At 42.7% G+C, this 18,723-nt stretch overlaps 1 protein-coding gene across 2 annotated transcripts; it reads right to left on the bottom strand.

Annotated features, from left to right (window-relative positions):
* Positions 1-8,920: 8,920 nt before the first annotated feature.
* LOC121541999 lies at positions 8,921-17,494 on the bottom strand. Of its 2 annotated transcripts, XM_041851417.2 has the most exons (4): positions 17,401-17,485; positions 14,673-14,760; positions 14,245-14,349; positions 8,921-13,012 (listed from the first exon to the last, which is right to left on the bottom strand). In XM_041851417.2, the coding sequence occupies exons 3-4, from the start codon at positions 14,336-14,338 to the stop codon at positions 9,243-9,245; spliced, it is 3,864 nt and encodes a 1,287-aa protein (XP_041707351.1). In that variant the 5' UTR covers positions 14,339-14,349; positions 14,673-14,760; positions 17,401-17,485; the 3' UTR covers positions 8,921-9,242. The 2 variants fall into 2 exon arrangements, 1 of the variants encoding a protein (XP_041707351.1); XR_005995810.1 differs by lacking the exons at positions 8,921-13,012; positions 14,245-14,349; positions 14,673-14,760 and adding an exon at positions 15,272-16,277 and having other exon boundaries at positions 17,401-17,494.
* Positions 17,495-18,723: the final 1,229 nt, after the last annotated feature.

Here is an 18,723-nt window from a genome sequence, read left to right as displayed (position 1 = left end):
ATCTGTACAATAGTACACAAGTATAAGCACCATGGGACCACGCAGCCGTCATACCGCTCAGGAAGGAGACGCGTTCTGTCTCCTAGAGATGAATGTACTTTGGTGCGAAAAGTGCAAATCAATCCCAGAACAACAGCAAAGGACCTTGTGAAGATGCTGGAGGAAACAGGTACAAAAGTATCTATATCCACAGTAAAACGAGTCATATATCGACATAACCTGAAAGGCCACTCAGCAAGGAAGAAGCCACTGCTCCAAAACCGCCATAAAAAAGCCAGACGACGGTTTGCAACTGCACATGGGGACAAAGATTGTACTTTTTGGAGAAATGTCCTCTGGTCTGATGAAACAAAAATAGAACTGTTTGGCCATAATGATCATCGTTATGTTTGGAGGAAAAAGGGGGTACTTTGCAAGCCGAAAAACACCATCCCAACCGTGAAGCACAGGGGTGGCAGCATCATGCTGTGGGGGTGCTTTGCTGCAGGAGGTACTGGTGCACTTCACAAAATAGATGGCATCATGAGGAAGGAAAATTATGTGGATATATTGAAGCAACATCTCAAGACATCAGTCAGGAAGTTAAAGCTTGGTCATAAATGGGTCTTCCAAATGGACAATGACCCCAAGCATACTTCCAAAGTTGTGGCAAAATGGCTTAAGGACAACAAAGTCAAGGTATTGGAGTGGCCATCACAAAGCCCTGACCTCAATCCTATAGAACATTTGTGGGCAGAACTGAAAAAGCGTGTGCGAGCAAGGAAGCCTACAAACCTGACTCAGTTACACTAGCTCTGTCAGGAGGAATGGGCCAAAATTCCCAACTTATTGTGGGAAGCTTGTGGAAGGGTACCCGACATGTTTGACCCAAGTTAAGCAATTTAAAGGCAATGCTACCAAATACTAATTGAGTGTATGCAAACTTCTGACCCACTGGGAATGTGATTAAAGAAATAAAAGCTGAAAGAAATAATTCTCTACTATTATTCTGACATTTCACATTCTTAAAATAAAGTGGTGATCCTAACTGACCTAAGACAGGGAATTTTTACTAGGATTAAATGTCAGGAATTGTGAAAAACTGAGTTTTAATGTATTTGGCTAAGGTGTATGTAAACCTCCGACTTCAACTGTATATAGGCCTGTGCATATGTATAAGCTCTAATAGGCATGTGGGTGTTTTGAATCATCACCTTAGAAAGCACTGTCCATTTCGTTGTTGAAACAACATCCACAATGACCATGTATTCCACTCAGTTTCAACCTGTTGTTGAACTTCTTTCTTTCTTCTAATTGATCAATCACAGTGAGGTGAGTTTTAAAAGTACAATACTGTTTTGATTATGTATTTGATGTGATTTTCTATTTCATTTGCATTGATGTCAGAGTGGTTAGAGGGACAGTCCTGAGTACCAGGCCATTAGCAACCTGATGGTCGTTAGCGAGTTGGGTACTACCAATGCATGTCCAGAGTGCATAAAAGGAGATTGCTGTGACTCAATTGTCCCAATAGAAATTGTACTGCGGTCATGACTCATGACTGCCAGTGTGGCGGTAATACGGTCACCTACAGCCTTATTCTTGTGTTCTGTAACACATCTCTGCAGATGATCTCTAGAGACAAGGATTCATTTTCTTCCCACCACCATGAATACATCGAATTGCATGAGAATTAAAGAAAGGAAAACTGGATTGTGTTTCCATTCCTCTATCTCTCCATCCCTCTATCTCTCCATCCCTCTATCTCCATCCCCCTATCTCTCCATTCCTCTATCTCTCCATCCCTCTATCTCCATACCTCTATCGCTCCATCCCTCTATCTCTCCATTCCTCTATCTCACCATCCCTCTCTCTCCATCCCTCTATCGCTCCATCCCTCTATCTCTCCATTCCTCTATCTCTCCATCCCTCTATCCTCTTCTGGCATGTGTCAGCTGCTGTATCTTAGTTGTACATTGAGAGAAGAGTCCTCAGCAATAGGAGGAAACAAAGCATTGAGATTTCACAAAGATTTCACATTGCCAGTCCACAAAGATGACAATTCTTTTGACAGCATTGCCATTGGTAAAGTACTGTATTTGCACCAAATGCTCCATCGACAATAAAGAAAACCATTTATCATCAATAGCAACAAAAAAAAACGTTATTGGTAGTCTATGTGCATTTCCCAAATGGCACCCTATTCCTTATATAGTGTACTACTTTTGACCAGCGCCCATAGGAGAAAGTGGCTGAAAACACTAGATTTACTTCAGTCCTGTAGCTTTTTGAAGATTTCTGTGAAGAGGAAAATTACAAGAATTAGTTACATTTTAGTAATTCAGCAGATGGGCACATTGACAGATCCCCCCCCGGTCGGCTCGGGATTCAAACCAGCGACCTTACGGTTACTGACCCAAAGCTCTTAACCGCTAGGTTACCTGACACCCCGATTAATTGTTAGTTTCTTAAGGATAGTGGATATCCAATCTCCTTACATATTGTTGTACTTTATTTAGAAATGTATTTATAGGGGTGGGAGGCATAGTTGGAGTTGGGGATTGAACCCCGGTCTCCGGCAGGGAATAGTATGTGCACAGAGCCAGAGGGCGTTACCACTAGACCACGGTCAAAATAGATAAAGTAACTTTATTTTTCATCAGATAGTTCCCATCCTGAGAACTTTGGAGCTCCAGTTCAACATCTGTCCATTAACCTTCATAGCAGTGCTACTATCCTTCTTAACAGTGCTATAAACATGTCTTTGCATGTCTTTTTTTTACTACAACATTTTGCTAACGTATACATTTAGCATTTTAGCCATTTAGCAGACACTATCATTCAGAGCGACTAAGGTAGGTAAAACAACCACATATCACAATCATTGCAAGTCAAACTTTTCTGCAAAATCAATGCTAGAAAGAGAGAGAAGTATGAAGGTTGAATTCCAAACAGCACCCTATTCCCTGTGTAGTGCACTAGTTTTGACCAGCGCCCATAAGGCTCTTGACTATACAAGAGAATAGGGTGCTGTTTGAGGCGGAGGGTGAGAGTTCAGAAAATCTCCAGAGTGGGAACCGGGTCATTCATAATAATATGAGAGAGAGAGAGAGAGAGAGAGAGAGAGAGAGAGAGAGATCAGAAGACAGAGACGATCAGGTACCTGCAGCACGGACTGCACTGCACAGCTCGTTGAAGGACAGGTTGCCAGTACCGGAGACATCAGTACGATAGAAGATGTTCTGGAAGACACACACACAATTTACTATGAGCTTTCCTAATTAAATGTAACTGATTGAATAACAAACAGGTTTCAAACCCATCCTTAATGCCACTCAAGACTGCTTTAGCCCTCTGAGCTAAAGGCATTAACTCCCCCAGAGGGCAGAAATATTCAAATTCACTTGAAATATGTTTTGCCACAGGCCTAGAAAAATTCAAACTAAATAATCTTGTTCACCTACCTTGAATCTGGTTCCACAATCTGGTTCCACAGACTAAGGAACTCTGGATAACTGATGGAGCCTTTGGACAGTTGATATTGGACTGGGGATTACAATGTTAAGGATGTCTCCTTAACAAGCTCTGTGAGCCCTTTCTAAATCCATGAAATATGATTGAGACTTGGCCACCTACTCTGTAAGGGTCAAAATTGTACAATTTCCTACTTAAACTTTTCAAAATAAAGCCTGAACTCCAACATACAGACTTCAAGGATAATTATGAACGTGGTTTAAGTTGTAAATTACTAATTTTACATTTGCATGCTCCACTTGATTTTTACATGGAATCGGCCAAAATGACAATGACAGAAAAAGCTCACACCAAGTTTATTCACCCACTGGGTCATACGGCTGCAAAGACATTTTGCACATGATCAAACAGGCATTTATATGCCCAGATGAGATTAGGGGTGTAACTTTTCAGAACTGCAATCTGTTGCCCAATACTGCCTAAATGTTGCTCTGTTGTCTTCGCGGTCGAGCAGTTTGCTAGCAGTTCCTCTTTATCTGGTCACTTCTCAATTATGTTTATCAGTGACCCCCTGTTCCCCTTTTCTCTCACAGTAACTTTCACTCACACCTAGTCTTCACCCTTTCTTGACCCCTAACATATACATTCCTTATACATGTAAAGTGATCAATAAGTTATAGTATGGTAACACAAATACGTATATTTCAAGCTAGAATCCAACAGTAGATTTCTTCTTCTATGCAAATATTGAGGACTTCGCATGCCCAAAAGAAACACTGGCATGCTGAGAATGTAAAGTGATCAATAAGTTATAGTATGGTAACACAAATACGTATATTTCAAGCTAGAATCCAACAGTAGATTTCTTCTTCTATGCAAATATTGAAACGGCGCCGGAGAAGATGGCTGCCGTTTTACAGCCCTCTAACCAATTGTACTATTATGTGTGTTTTTCCGCGTTATTTGTAATTTATTTTGTACATAATGTTTATGCCATCGTCTCTTATAACCAAAAAGAGCTTCTGGATATCAGGACAGCGATTACTCACCTCGCATTGGACGAAGACTTTTTCTTCAACGAGTCGGACGCGAAGGATATTCTACAGACACCCGGCAAGGCCCAGATCCCCGTCATTCGCCTGAGGAAGAGACGGAGATATCGTGGACGTAGGTCGGGGGTGCCTTGTGAGGATCCGACGGCGAGCGAGTAAACTGCCTCTCCCATCAATACTATTAGCCAACGTTCAATCTTTTGAGAATAAAATTGACGATTTAAGATTACGGTTATCCTACCAACGGGACATTAAAAACTGTAATATCTTATGTTTCACGGAGTCGTGGCTGAACGACAACAATGATACCATTCAGCTAGCAGGCTACACGCTACATCGGCAGGACAGAACGGCTGGCTCCGGTAAGACAAAGGGTGGCGGTCTCTGTATATTTGTAAACAACAGCTGGTGTACAAAATCAAATACTAAGGAAGTCTCGAGGTTTTGCTCGCCTGAGGTAGAGTATCTTATGATAAGCTGTAGACCACACTATTTACCAAGAGAGTTTTCAGCTATATTTTTCATAGCTGTCTATTTACCACCACAAACCAATGCTGGCATTAAGATTGCACTGAATGAGTTGTACAAGGCCATTAATCAACAGGAAAACGCTCATCCAGATGCAGCGCTCCTAGTGGCCGGGGACTTTAATGCAGGGAAACTTAAATCCGTTCTACCTAATTTCTACCAGCATGTCAAATGTGCAACCAGAGGGAAAAAAACTCTAGACCACCTTTACTCCACACACAGAGACGCATACAAAGCTCTCCCTCGCCCTCCATTTGGCAAATCTGACCATAACTCTATCCTCCTGATTCCTGCTTATAAGCAAAAACTGAAGCAGGAAGCACCAGTGATTCGGTTAATAAAAAAGTGGTCAGATGACGCAGATGCCAAGCTACAGGACTGTTTTGCTAGCACAGACTGGAACATGTTCCGGGATTCTTCAGACAGCATTGAGGAGTACACCACATCAGTCACTGGCTTCATCAATAAGTGCATCGATGATGTCGTCCCCACAGTGACCGTACGTACATACCCCAACCAGAAGCCATGGATTACAGGCAACATCCGCACTGAGCTAAAGGGTAGAGCTGCCGCTTTCAAGGAACGGGACTCTAACCCGGAAGCTTATAAGAAATCCCGCTATGACCTCCGACGAACCATCAAACAGGCAAAGAGTCAATACAGGTCTAAGATTGAATCATACTACACTGGCTCTGACGCTCGTCGGATGTGGCAGGGCTTGAAAACTATTACAGACTACAAAGGGAAGCACAGCCGCGAGCTGCCCAGTGACACAAGCCTACCAGACAGAGCTAAACCACTTCTATGCTCGCTTCGAGGCAAGCAACACTGAAGCATGCATGAGAGCACCAGCTGTTCCGGACGACTATGTGATCACGCTCTCCGTAGCCGATGTGAGTAAGACTTTTAAGCAAGTCAACATTCACAAGGCCGCTGGGCCAGACGGATTACCAGGGCGTGTACTCCGAGCATGTGCTGACCAACTGGCAAGTGTCTTCACTGACATTTTCAACATGTCCCTGACCGAGTCTGTAATACCAACATGTTTCAAGCAGACCACCATAGTCCCCGTGCCCAAGAACTCTAAGATAACCTGCCTAAATGACTACCGACCCGTGGCACTGACGTCTGTAGCCATGAAGTGCTTTGAAAGACTGGTCATGGCTCACATCAACAGCATAATCCCAGAAACCCTAGACCCACTCCAATTTGCATACCGCCCCAACAGATCCACAGATGATGCAATCTCTATCGCACTCCACACTGCCCTTTCCCACCTGGACAAGAGGAACACCTACGTGAGAATGCTATTCATTGACTACAGCTCAGCATTCAACACCATAGTGCCCTCTAAGCTCATCACTAAGCTAAGGATCCTGGGACTAAACACCTCCCTCTGCAACTGGATCCTGGACTTCCTGACGGGCCGCCCCCCAGGTGGTAAGGGTAGGTAACAACACATCTGCCACACTGATCCTCAACACGGGGGCCCCCTCAGGGGTGCGTGCTCAGTCCCCCTCCTGTACTCTCTGTTCACCCATGACTGCATGGCCAGGCACGACTCCAACACCATCATTAAGTTTGCCGACGACACAACAGTGGTAGGCCTGATCACCGACAACGATGAGACAGCCTATAGGGAGGAGGTCAGAGATCTGGCCGTGTGGTGCCAGGACAACAACCTCTCCCTCAACGTGACCAAGACAAAGGAGATGATTGTGGACTACAGGAAAAAAAAGAGGACTGAGCACGCCCCCCATTCTCATCGACGGGGCTGTAGTGGAACAGGTTGAGAGCTTCAAGTTCCTTGGTGTCCACATCACCAACGAACTATCATGGTCCAAGCACACCAAGACAGTCGTGAAGAGGGCACGACAAAGCCTATTCCCCTCAGGAGACTAAAAAGATTTGGCATGGGTCCTCAGATCCTCAAAAAAATTCTACAGCTGCACCATCGAGAGCATCCTGACTGGTTGCATCACCGCCTGGTATGGCAACTGCTTGGCCTCTGACCGCAAGGCACTACAGAGGGTAGTGCGTACGGCCCAGTACATCACTGGGGCAAAGCTCCCCTGCCATCCAAGACCTCTATACCAGGCGGTGTCAGAGGAAGGCCCTCAAAATTGTCAAAGACTCCAGCCACCCTAGTCATAGACTGTTCTCTCTGCTACCGCACGGCAAGCGGTACCGGAGTGCCAAGTCTAGGTCCAAAAGACTTCTCAACAGCTTCTACCCACAAGCCATAAGACTCCTGAACAGCTAATCATGGCTACCCGGACTATTTGCACTGCCCCCCACCCCATCCTTTTTACGCTGCTGCTACTCTGTTAAGTATTTATGCATAGTCACTTTAACTCTACCCACATGTACATATTACCTCAACTACCTCAACTAGCCGGTGCCCCCGCACATTGACTCTGCACCGTTACCCCCCCTGTATATATAGCCTCCCCTACTGTCACTTTATTTTACTTCTGCTCTTTGTTTTTCTCAACACTTTTTTTTTTGTTGTTGTTTTATTCTTACTTTTTTTGTTTAAAATAAACGCACTGTTGGTTAAGGGCTGTAAGTAAGCATTTCACTGTAATGTCTGCACTTGTTGTATTCGGCGCATGTGACCAATAAAATTTGATTTGATTTGATTTGATTTGAATAAAGAGAATGAATAGTGTGTTGTGAATTTCCTACCTTAAATGTCAAGAATGGTGCCACTTACACTGACCAGTATTTCTCAACCTCTGGTCCCTAGACCAGTGCCGGTCTCTGGGATGTTGCTGGCCGGTCCCTGAGCTGGTTATCTGACACTAATTTAGTCAGTTCTACAGTGCTAGATTTAATGTAAGCTGTCCCCCAAGGAGGAAAAGCTAAAGCTCGCCGGTCCCTGACACAAGAGGGACCATAGTTTGCCGGTCCTTGGAATAAAGGTTAAGAAACACACCATTGTAATTCCCCCCTACCAAACATACTATTTCCAATGTCATGACTAAAATATTACTTGCAATTTGTGCCCAATAGAAAATGAATAGTGAACTTATTGAATTACACAGCACTTTTATTAAAATAAAAAATGATAAACAATCAACATGAAAGTAGGCAAACGTTATACATTTTTAGATAGATAGATAGATAGATACTTTATTACATCCTGAGGGGAAAGTACATCTCTATGTTTATATGAATCAATGTCTGCTTTATTTCTACATACATTTTTCTTATGATAGTCATTAATAATCAGTAGCAAGATCAGCTGCTTCATTTAGATTCACCAATGTAGAAAATGAGATAGACTAGCGTCCTGTCCAGGGGGTGTGCTTGTACATCAAGCTGCCTCACTCTACAGAAACAGGAGATAGACTAGCGTCCTGTCCAGGGGGTGTGCTTGTACATCAAGCTGCCTCATGCTACAGAAACAGGAGATAGACTAGCGCCCTGTCCAGGGGGTGTGCTGGTACATCAAGCTGCCTCACGCTAAAGAAACAGGAGATAGACTAGCGCCCTGTCCAGGGGGTGTGCTTGTACATCAAGCTGCCTCATGCTAAAGAAACAGGAGATAGACTAGCGTCCTGTCCAGGGGGTGTGCTTGTACATCAAGCTGCCTCATGCTACAGAAACAGGAGATAGACTAGCGCCCTGTCCAGGGGGTGTGCTTGTACATCAAGCTGCCTCACGCTACAGAAACAGGAGATAGACTAGCGCCCTGTCCAGGGGGTGTGCTTGTACATCAAGATGCCTCATGCTAAAGAAAGAGGAGATAGACTAGCGCCCTGTCCAGGGGGTGTGCTGGTACATCAAGCTGCCTCATGCTAAAGAAACAGGAGATAGACTAGCGCCCTGTCCAGGGGGTGTGCTGGTACATCAAGCTGCCTCACGCTAAAGAAACAGGAGATAGACTAGCGCCCTGTCCAGGGGGTGTGCTTGTACATCAAGCTGCCTCATGCTAAAGAAACAGGAGATAGGCTCCTGTTCTGTGGGCCGTTCTGGCTCGCACAAGGCTACTTACTTAATGTTGAAAATGTGTCAACTGAGAGTAATACAAAGCATTGCAATCAACCCTAGTAAGCGGATAATTGAGTGGGTCTAGAGATATGTCTGATTTAATACTACAACTTTAACTGAGTTATGACCCGTTCACTTGATTCGCGCAAGCCACCGAGAGTGCCACTTGGTCAGAAGCAGGGCGAGGTCATGGACTTTGACTTTGAGTTAGGCCTACTTCTTCCCTGGCCAAACACTGACAACTTTCTGCATTTGATTGACTCTTTTTGTGATCTTCTGCAGTCTGTCTTGTTTCTCCTTAAACCTGCATCGCTCATCAGGGAGTAGTTTCTCTCCTCTTGCTATCTTCTCCAGAAGCTCAGACTCATACTTCATTTTATTCAACCCTACGATGCGATCTTCGAAGCCTGGCTTGCGTTCGTCCTCCTCAGTGCGAATGAGTATCTCGATGTACTCCACAGTGGAGAGAGAGCTTGGCTTCAGTGCGATCTCATTCAGCCTCTTAAGACAATTGGAGGACAGCTTGATCAAGTACATCAGCTTGTCCTCGATTAAAACATACTCATCTTCAATCTTGTCCAGCATCTGCTTGCTGTTCATAAACTTGCCCTGTGCCTTTATGAAGTTTTCCTTCATCTCTTTAATGGTCCTTTTCTCTGTCTTAGTTACATATGTCCATAAGGCTTTTTCCTTCTCGTGGTCATGGTAAGAGCAGTTTCCTGGACACATGACACAGTTACCATCATCATCCATCACGGCACATTGTTTGGTTTCATCCTCGTTAGGGAGAAAGCAGCTGGTGTGGCATGTGAACTTGCATACGAGGCAGTTTGTAGCAAAAGAACTTAATTTGGTTCTCTTAGCAACTAGAACCTCTACCTCTGTCTCAAAGTCTTGGTTCTGTTTCAAGTTCATGTCCTCGTTCTCCAGGCACCGTTTGAACGTTTTGATCTCATTCAGCTTTAACAGACCTGCTGTGATCTGAGGGGTCAGTTGTGTCATGGCCTTCTCCAAACGATCACGTTCTTCCAGCACTTTCTTGGTCATTGTTAGATCTTTGCTCTCACTGCTTTCCAAGTCTTTGAAGAAAGCTTTCATCTGCTTAAAAGTTGACTTCCAGACCAGCCTCTTTAGCCCTTCCTCATTATCATCCTCTGAACCATCTCCAGCAGAGCTTTTGTCTTCTACTTTCGGATAGAGCAGAGCTGAATTGTTGAATTTGAAATGGGTTGGGAGTCCATCCTTGTTTTTCTTACAGGGAAGGTCTGCAGCTTGGATGGCCTCCAGAGCAGGTATGTCTTTCCCATCAGCAAATGTCACGAGCATCAGGATGTTTTCAGCAACGTCCTTTCCAAATATTGACAGGATGGAGTCAAATATGTATTTCTGATTTGCACTGAGACGGGCGAGGGATGCCTGCACTACAAAGCAGACTGCGTCAATGTGATCAATCCCTAAAGGGTTACATAAGAATTCCTTCACTTTCTCTGTGATCAGTTTATCATATGCCATTCCTCTAGTGTCTCCGAACCCTGGTGTGTCAATAATGGTCAGGGAATAAGGAATCTGAAAGCCTGGTTGATTGTAGACCTCATATGATGTTACGATTGAAGTCTGGCTCTCAGCCTGTGACCTGTTGGTCACCTCATGGATGAGCTTAAAGCGGTAGTGGTCTTCCCACTTTACCCCAAGAATGTAGTTGATCATGACATTGACCAGAGTGGTTTTTCCTGCACCTGTGGATCCCAGAAGCAGTATTACCTTGTTATTCCCTTTCTCAACTTTCCCTCCAAATGTGTACTGTTCAAAACTTTCCTTTACACCCAACTTGTGTTCCAGATTCAGCCTATGGATTGAAGGGTTGCCTTTCTTAACCCTCTCTGATTTCTTCAGAAATTCCTCACTTTTTGCTCCTGTTGATTTGCTCCTCTTCGGTTGGGCATCAGCCCTAATGGTAGTCAGCACTGCCTCAGGACTGGGTAGACTCTTCCCTGCTTCGCCACAGCTAGCAGAGACTCTGACAGTGTATGCAGTTTCAGCCTTTAGACCTTCCAGTATGCACTCTCTGGTGGTGGTTTTGATGGTGTGCCACGTCTTATCGTCAACAGCCTTCCCACACTCTCTGTAGTCAACCTCATAGCCAATGACTTCAACATCGTCTCCCACCATGGTAGGAATGTCCCAGTTCACTCTGATACTTTCAGATTCTAGAATCTTCTCTCTGGTTGGTCCAGGGGGGCTACATGGGCGGGTCCTGGAGTATTCTGTCCAGTCACTGGAGAGGCTCACACCAGGTCTACACACTGCCCTGCAGCTGAAGCGATAGTCTTTATAGGGGTCCAAACGTCTGATGGTGACCTGGCTAGTGGTAGCATCAGCTTTGACCTCTGTCCACTCAGATTCAGCCTGCACAGCCTGGTACAAAACCTGGTACGACTCCACAGACTTGACGCCAAGGTTGGGAGGGTTGATTTGCACGTGGACACAGTCATGTTCCAGACTCTTGATGGTGGGGACACCTGGCTTCGATGGCAGTTCAAACTGGGGACTCAACAGTGTCCCTCTCTCATAGACATGGATGGAGGATGCAGTGATTAATTTGTTTGGAATTGATGCAATGCAGAATGCTATATTTTCTCTGTCTTTGTTTGACTCTTTGAAGTCTAGGAACAGATTTATGGTTTGCCTGGTTAGGGTGGTTACCACCCCTGAGCGAAACCACTTTTCTGCTGCTGATTTCCCAGCTGTGTTGGGGTCGTAAGGTATCAGTGAAGAATCACTCTTTGATTCTTCCAGCAAGTAGTTCTCCAAGTCTACCACATACTCGTCTTTGTCCTTCAAAGAGGAGAATGCAAAACACACTACATGATTTTTAGCTTGATCAAGCACTATTCCATCCAATTCACTGCTTGAGTACACAACTTGTACCTCTTTCATTATGTCAAGGTAAGAGCTGACGACATTAATCTCTCTCTCTCTGTCATCCAGGTACGTGATCATAAGGTCATTCTGGAATGGAGAGCGTTCCTTGCTGTTGAGCATTTTTATCAGTTCTTCTTCCTCCATACCTCCTCCTCTTATGTGGGGAAGAACCTTGCAAAGACCTTTCTGGAAAACCAGCTTGTACTCTGAGCACAAGTCCCTGAACTTGCTGAGCTTGGCTTTGATTTCAGGGAACTTGATAGCCATGCCTTCTTTCATCATGTCCTGGAATTTTACATCAGTGTTGTCCAGCCCGTCCAAGATTCGCTGTGTGCGACGCACCAGGCTAACACTGATCTGCCTGACTAGCTGGGCAGCTGCAGAGTCCAGGTTCTTGAGAGGATAGAGCCAGACAGTCATGGGCACAGCATGTTCTCCATTCTCCCCTAGCAGACGCGCTAGGCCAGCATACAGCCTGGTGGCGTCTTCAAATGTGACAGGGTTGTTTTCTAGTGCAAAATCACCGTGGAAAGTGCAGCTGAATGTATTGGTCTGTTTCTTCTCTTCCTCGCTCATCTTCAGTGATGCCTGCCCTTCTATTGTAATGGAGGGGATCTTCTTTATTACGGCGTGCAGGCTTCCCTGAATATCCTGGTGGTTTTCTCCTGAGGAAACCTCACGGTCAAAAACAAAGAAAGCTTGTGCACCGTAGAGAATGGCAGTCACCACATGGGTGGCAGAGCCCTCTCGGAAGATATTACAGTGTTTCACATTTCCTGCCCCCAGGTGGTCCATGGTCAGCTGCTCAAAGCGAGTGGTTGTACGGTACTGCAGAGAAACCCTGGACTGACGCTTTGAGGTCTTTTTATCATGTAGGAATTCAGCAGAACCCTTCACACTGACTAAGCCACCAAGAAAACTGGCCTCAAGAGATGCAGACACATTCAAAGCTTCTGACTTGTCTTCACTTGAGTCAGAAGCAATGATTTTGAAATCAGTGTTAGGTTGTGGAGAGACATTTATGTCTTTCTGTAGTATTTCAGAATCCCAGAGTGTGATACCTGCAGTTTAAAAAGAGAGAATGAGAAATAACTTTTATTGTGAAAAAAACATGTACATGCAGAATTGTTTATACATGTAAACATGGTTTCATTCAAAGAACTCATCAAAGTAATTATTCTAGGTGACATGACAACCGTAGTTAGAAAAGCTACATCTATCTTTGCCATTGATCACTTCTGTGACAGCATAACTGTATATGACTACTGCAAAATGTTGCATGCTATCAGTATTTTGTCCCAAGTGGGTCCTCTAGCTTGTTTAACTCTGTGATGACCATAGAGATGTACAAGAAAGCTCATCTCCTGTCTTTGCAATGGATGCTTTTGTGACAATATCTGTAGCGCCATTGAGGGCTATCCATTTAAAAGTAGTCAATTTCTTCTTAGTATACTTTTATGAGTGTATTGGCAGTTCGTAAAAAAAACTGTGCTACGGTTTGTATAGTCTGAACAGGTATAAAGCCAAGGATGATGATTTACTTCCACCTGCAGGTATAGAATGTTTGGTCAGAAATATAATTTATTGGCTGACCCCTCTTGCTGACCTGAATGGAATTCTGATATCCTTCCTTAAAGGAGCTACATGTAACATTTTTTAATTGTAATTTAAGAAAATGTCCATAAAATGTCTGCATTAATAATAACATGAAATTATAGTGTTTCACAAGGCCCACACAAAATTGCATTCTGATAGTGCAGGCCTGTCTGTCTTTTGTTGTCAAATAGGAAGGCTGCACCCTCCCTCTCTTCCATCAGCATCATTTAGAGGCGAGGTCATCTCCTCAGGAGCACAACCAACAATGGCAAACTGGGGCAAGCGTTTAGAAATCGCTCTGCCTTTACCTGGTTGCTACAATTCTACATATTCTACATGTCAGTTTATGTGACAAAACAAGCAATCTTTAGTGTAGAAAATCATCTAAATCGCTGTGAAACATGTTGTCAATAATGACATATATTGTATTTTCAGCTGTTCAAAGCTGAAAGTAAAACTTAAGGAAGTGGTGGGGGAGTTATTTGAATTCAGGCTGTTGTTGCAATTCACCTAGTTTCCACAAGGTGGCATTGTTTTACTTGTAGCTCCTGTAACCCATGCAAGTCCCACCAACTTGACTACTTTTTAAAATGGCTAAAGCCCTCAATGATGCTGCCCATGCTAGAACAGGCTTTGGGACAAGTCTATCCAACTCTATGGTGGAAGCACAGTCAATGAATGTAATAGTTTTCCGTACCTGGAATGAGGACATCCCTGCGGCAGTCATACAGCATCCCCAGCTGGAATGGTCGGCCGAGAGCGGCTATCTCAATGGTTTCAGAGTCAGACATGACTCAGTGTTCTGAAAACACATCCGAGCAGGGGTTTATGCACAGCTATATACACTTCGGAACTATTGTATAGTAGAAGCATTTAGAAGAATGCAGAGCTTTACATCTAGGGGAGTTAAACTTTAGGTTGGAATAACAAAGGTACAAAATAATATGCCATTTAGCAGACGCTTTTATCCAAAGCGACTTACAGTCATGCGTGCATACATTTTTTGTGTATGGGTGGTCCCGGAGATCGAACCCACTACCTTGGCGTTACAAGCGCCGTGCTCTACCAGCTGAGCTACAGAGGACCACAAGACAGACGTAAGATGCAGACATCTGAATCACTCACATTTCTGTCTCCTCCTCAGTCTTGTGTTGCTCTTCTGGGATGGGAGGCGAGCCTTGATGCTCAGCGTTCGATTTTCCAGGCTACGCCTCTGTAACGAGAAACATCAGGAAAAACACTTAAAAATTAATACTGTTTACTTTTGGATAAACATAATGTAGTGTAAATGCTGCTCTTCTTTCATAAACATTATCCCAAGTGAGCATGAACTCTGGGGTCTCAGAGTCCACAATGACATGGGAACCTTGTGTTAAGTGCATTTCAAGAACTGCACACTGTTTTTCTGCTGGTGTAAATTTAATAAGGGAGTAGTCACAGATAGTCATATGGATAACAGAATCTTTGGAACGGTCAGTAGACATACATTATCTTTATAAGACCAAAACAAGTACACCTGAATAATTTATTTAATCATAATCTATACTGTAGCCAAAGCCAGCGGGGAAAAAACATATGTTTTAAAGGTATAAATATAATGAAATGATTTGCACTTCATTAAAAATAATAATATATAAATCAAAAATCTTGAAATTTCTAAATGAGGTTTAAGTATGACATAAAAAAAATATTAAGAATTCAAGAAATAATAACAGATGCAGAAATATGAATGATACTTTATTCAGTTGTAGCAAAAATATATGACTGTGTGTGATGAGACCTTACTGCTATCGCCAGTCAAGAGAATTACTTACAATTACAATTACAAGAAAGGTAAGGCCAATACAAAAGCACTCATAAACTTGCTTTTATTGCTCAAGATATCAAATAATTTGAGTTAATAGTCTCTTTTGTTTGTCACGTAGGCATTTTGTCTTGCTTTCTTTGGGATTCAATAGATTTCTTCTCCTCTTGCCTTGGTCCTGCTTTAGTTGTCCTGACATCTTAATTTCTCCATCTAGACTCGTTCGAATTCGTCCTGAATGAGTTTTCTTTCTGGCTCTGCCTCCATACTTGCTTTGTTCTCCTGGAATTGTTCTATCGACATTTAATTATTCTCTGTTCAGCCTTTGCCTCATCCACTGGCTGTGGTAATTCGGTTGTCACATTTCCTAGTTTTCTTCTTCCATGTATACTTTGAAGGGAGATATCACAAAACAAACAAACAAAAATAGATAGCTTTTACTTTAAAATATTTTAGAATAGAGAAAGAGTACTCCTTATAGCTACAGTAATTTAAAGTGACTTTTAGCTGCTGCCATATTCAGAGTAACGTTTTCATTAATGAACAATATTCTCTAGTCCACTCATCAATGTATTTTCTACAGTTTTATCATCTTATTTTCCCTCAGTTTCATCTCTTTTTTTTATGCTTTCAGTTCTTTATGTATCCTGGTCCTTTCATCTTCCTCTTGCTTTCTTTTGGATTCAAGTTGTATTTTTCTCTGCCTCTCCTGCTCCTCTCGTTGTTTTTTGCCCATCTGTTGTTCTCTTTCCATTCGCATTTTCTCCTCCTTGAGCCGAAGGCATTCCTGCTCAAATCTTCTCTTTTCTGCTTCTGCCACGTCTGCCCGGTGTCGGGATTCATGGTCCACTTCAACTGTATGACTTCCACCCATTTTCTAAGTATTTTCTTGCAGGTTTTGTAGGTTAGACTTAACTGCACTGATTCTTCGAGGTGACATGTCAAAGCAAACAAAAACAGACAAGGAATGTTTTACTTAAAAAGGAGAGCATATGACACTCTATTCAATACTTTTCTGAGCATCAATTGGCTATTTGTCATACTTAGCATTTTAATTGTGTTAGTATTGTGGATATGTGGTCAGAAACACACGGGGGACCTATGGGAGCTGCACATGTAGCTTTATACAGAGGTTTAAGACCGTGGGCGGCACGCATACACATGATCTTTAGGCAGGAAGTAAGACAGAAATGATAACACTGTTGCTTTTCAACTTTGTGATATTCTGGTCTACTCTGTCACTTGTCATTTTAAAATCTCAGAGGGAAGTGGACTAAACAGGGAACAGTTAGGTTTACTTATTTAAGTTATGAAAAGCAAAAGCCCCAAACTATGACTAGAAATCTCAGTCACCTAGACTTTACTTCAAACACTAACTGTCAATTTTTTCATAATTTCCCACCATTTTTTAAAAGACCTATTCTGAAATGTTCTGACATTGCAAATTCCTCAGTATTCAGGGTAGGTTTTTACTTCTAAAAAAAAAAATACATGTAATAAACTTTCAATAAAATCCAACCAAATATAAATAAATAAATAATTAGTCATTTAGCAGACGCTCTTATCCACAGCGACTTACAGGAGCAATTAGATATAGTACTTTAAAGCAATCTGTGTATACATAAAAAGTCATCTAAAAGTTTTAACAATCAATTATAATTTCCCTAGACCCGTAAAAATTAAAGAATGGTCTCTTAATTTGAGCCAGTTTGCTACAGCAGGAAAATGCAACAGGAAATGTGAATTATTATGTGGATTATAATTAAGTTACATTTATATAGGGGTTGATACATTTTTTTAGGGCAAATCAAGTCCGACATTTCAAAGTGTAAATGAAAAATTGTAGAAGCCTTAAAAAAAAAAAAAATGTTTTTGCATTTCCGACTCTGCAGGATAATTCGCAGCAACAAAAGAGTTATCAAATTAAGATCCTACATCTGTACCTTAAGACAATGAAGCTTGTAGATGGATGTCAATCAGACATAAATTACGAAATGTAACAAAGTTCAAACTTAAAAATACATATAAAAGAGTAAGTATAAAACATACGTCAAGGTCTTCGGATGAAACGATGCGTCTGTGCCAAAGAGGTTTGTTGATCGATGTAGCCCGGGGTTTGATCCCATTTTATAGTCCTAAAACAATGTCGTCGTCCCCCCCCCCCCCCATCTTACGTGACTGTCTGCAATTAATTTCTTTTTTTTTTGTAAAACACATCTCGCTTCCTCATATGTGGTCTTCTTGTAAATCACATGACACCTTCCAACTGTTTCAGAGTGCTTGATATACAGTGCCTTGCAAAAGTATTCATCCCCCTTGGTGTTTTTCCTATTTTGTTGCATTACAACCTGTAATTTAAATGGATTTTTTTGGGGATTTCATGTAATGGACATACACAAAATAGTCAAAATTGGTGAAGTGGAATGAAAAAAATAACTTGTTTCAAAAAATTATAAAAAATAAATAACGGAAAGGTGGTGCGTTTATATGTATTCACCCCCTTTGCTATGAAGCCCCTAAATAAGATCTGGTGCAACCAATTACCTTCAGAAGTCACATAATTAGTTAGATTGCACACAGGTGGACTTTATTTAAGTGTCACATGATCTGTCACATGATCTCAGTATATATACACCTGTTTTGAAAGGCCCCAGAATCTGCAACACCACTAAGCAAGGGGCACCACCAAGCAAACGGCACCATGAAGACCAAGGAGCTCTCCAAACAGGTCAGGGACAAAGTTGTGGAGAAGTACAGATCAGGTTTGGGTTATAAAAAAATATCTGAAACTTTGAACATCCCACGGAGCACCATTAAATCCATTATTAAAAAATGGAAAGAATATGGCACCACAACAAACCTGCCAAGAGAGGGCCGCCCACCAAAACTCATGGACCAGGCAAGGAGGGCATTAATCAGAACGGCAACAGAGAGACCAAAGATATATCCACGATTTGCAAAGCTCCACAGTGGAGATTGGAGTATCTGTCCATACACTCCACAGAGCTGGGCTTTACGGAAGAGTGGCCAGAAGAAAAGCCATTGCTTAAAGAAAAAAATAAGCAAACACGTTTGGTGTTCGCCAAAAGGCATGTGGGAGACTCCCCAAACATATGGAAGAAGGTACTCTGGTCAGATGAGACAAAAATGTAGCTTTTTGGCCATCAAGGATAACGCTATGTCTGGCGCAAACCCAACACCTCTCATCACCCCGAGAACACCATCCCCACAGTGAAGCATGGTGGTGGCAGCATCATGCTGTGGGGATGTTTTTCATCGGCAGGGACTGGGAAACTGGTCAGAATTGAAGGAATGATGGATGGCGCTAAATACAGGGAAATTCTTGAGGGAAACCTGTTTCAGTCTTCCAGA

This window comes from Coregonus clupeaformis, chromosome 27 (genome assembly GCF_020615455.1).
Source record: "Coregonus clupeaformis isolate EN_2021a chromosome 27, ASM2061545v1, whole genome shotgun sequence".
Taxonomy (NCBI): Eukaryota; Metazoa; Chordata; class Actinopteri; order Salmoniformes; family Salmonidae; genus Coregonus; species Coregonus clupeaformis.
This window is presented reverse-complemented; position numbering and strand designations above follow the sequence as displayed.

Bases quoted from the DNA above. Each gene is read 5' to 3' on its own strand.
- LOC121541999 (XM_041851417.2), bottom strand. From the start codon at position 14,338: ATGTCTGACTCTGAAACCATTGAGATAGCCGCTCTCGGCCGACCATTC. The intron at 13,013-14,244 runs GTACGGAAAACT...TTTAAACTGCAG, and splicing joins CAGGGATGTCCTCATTCCAG to GTATCACACTCTGGGATTCT.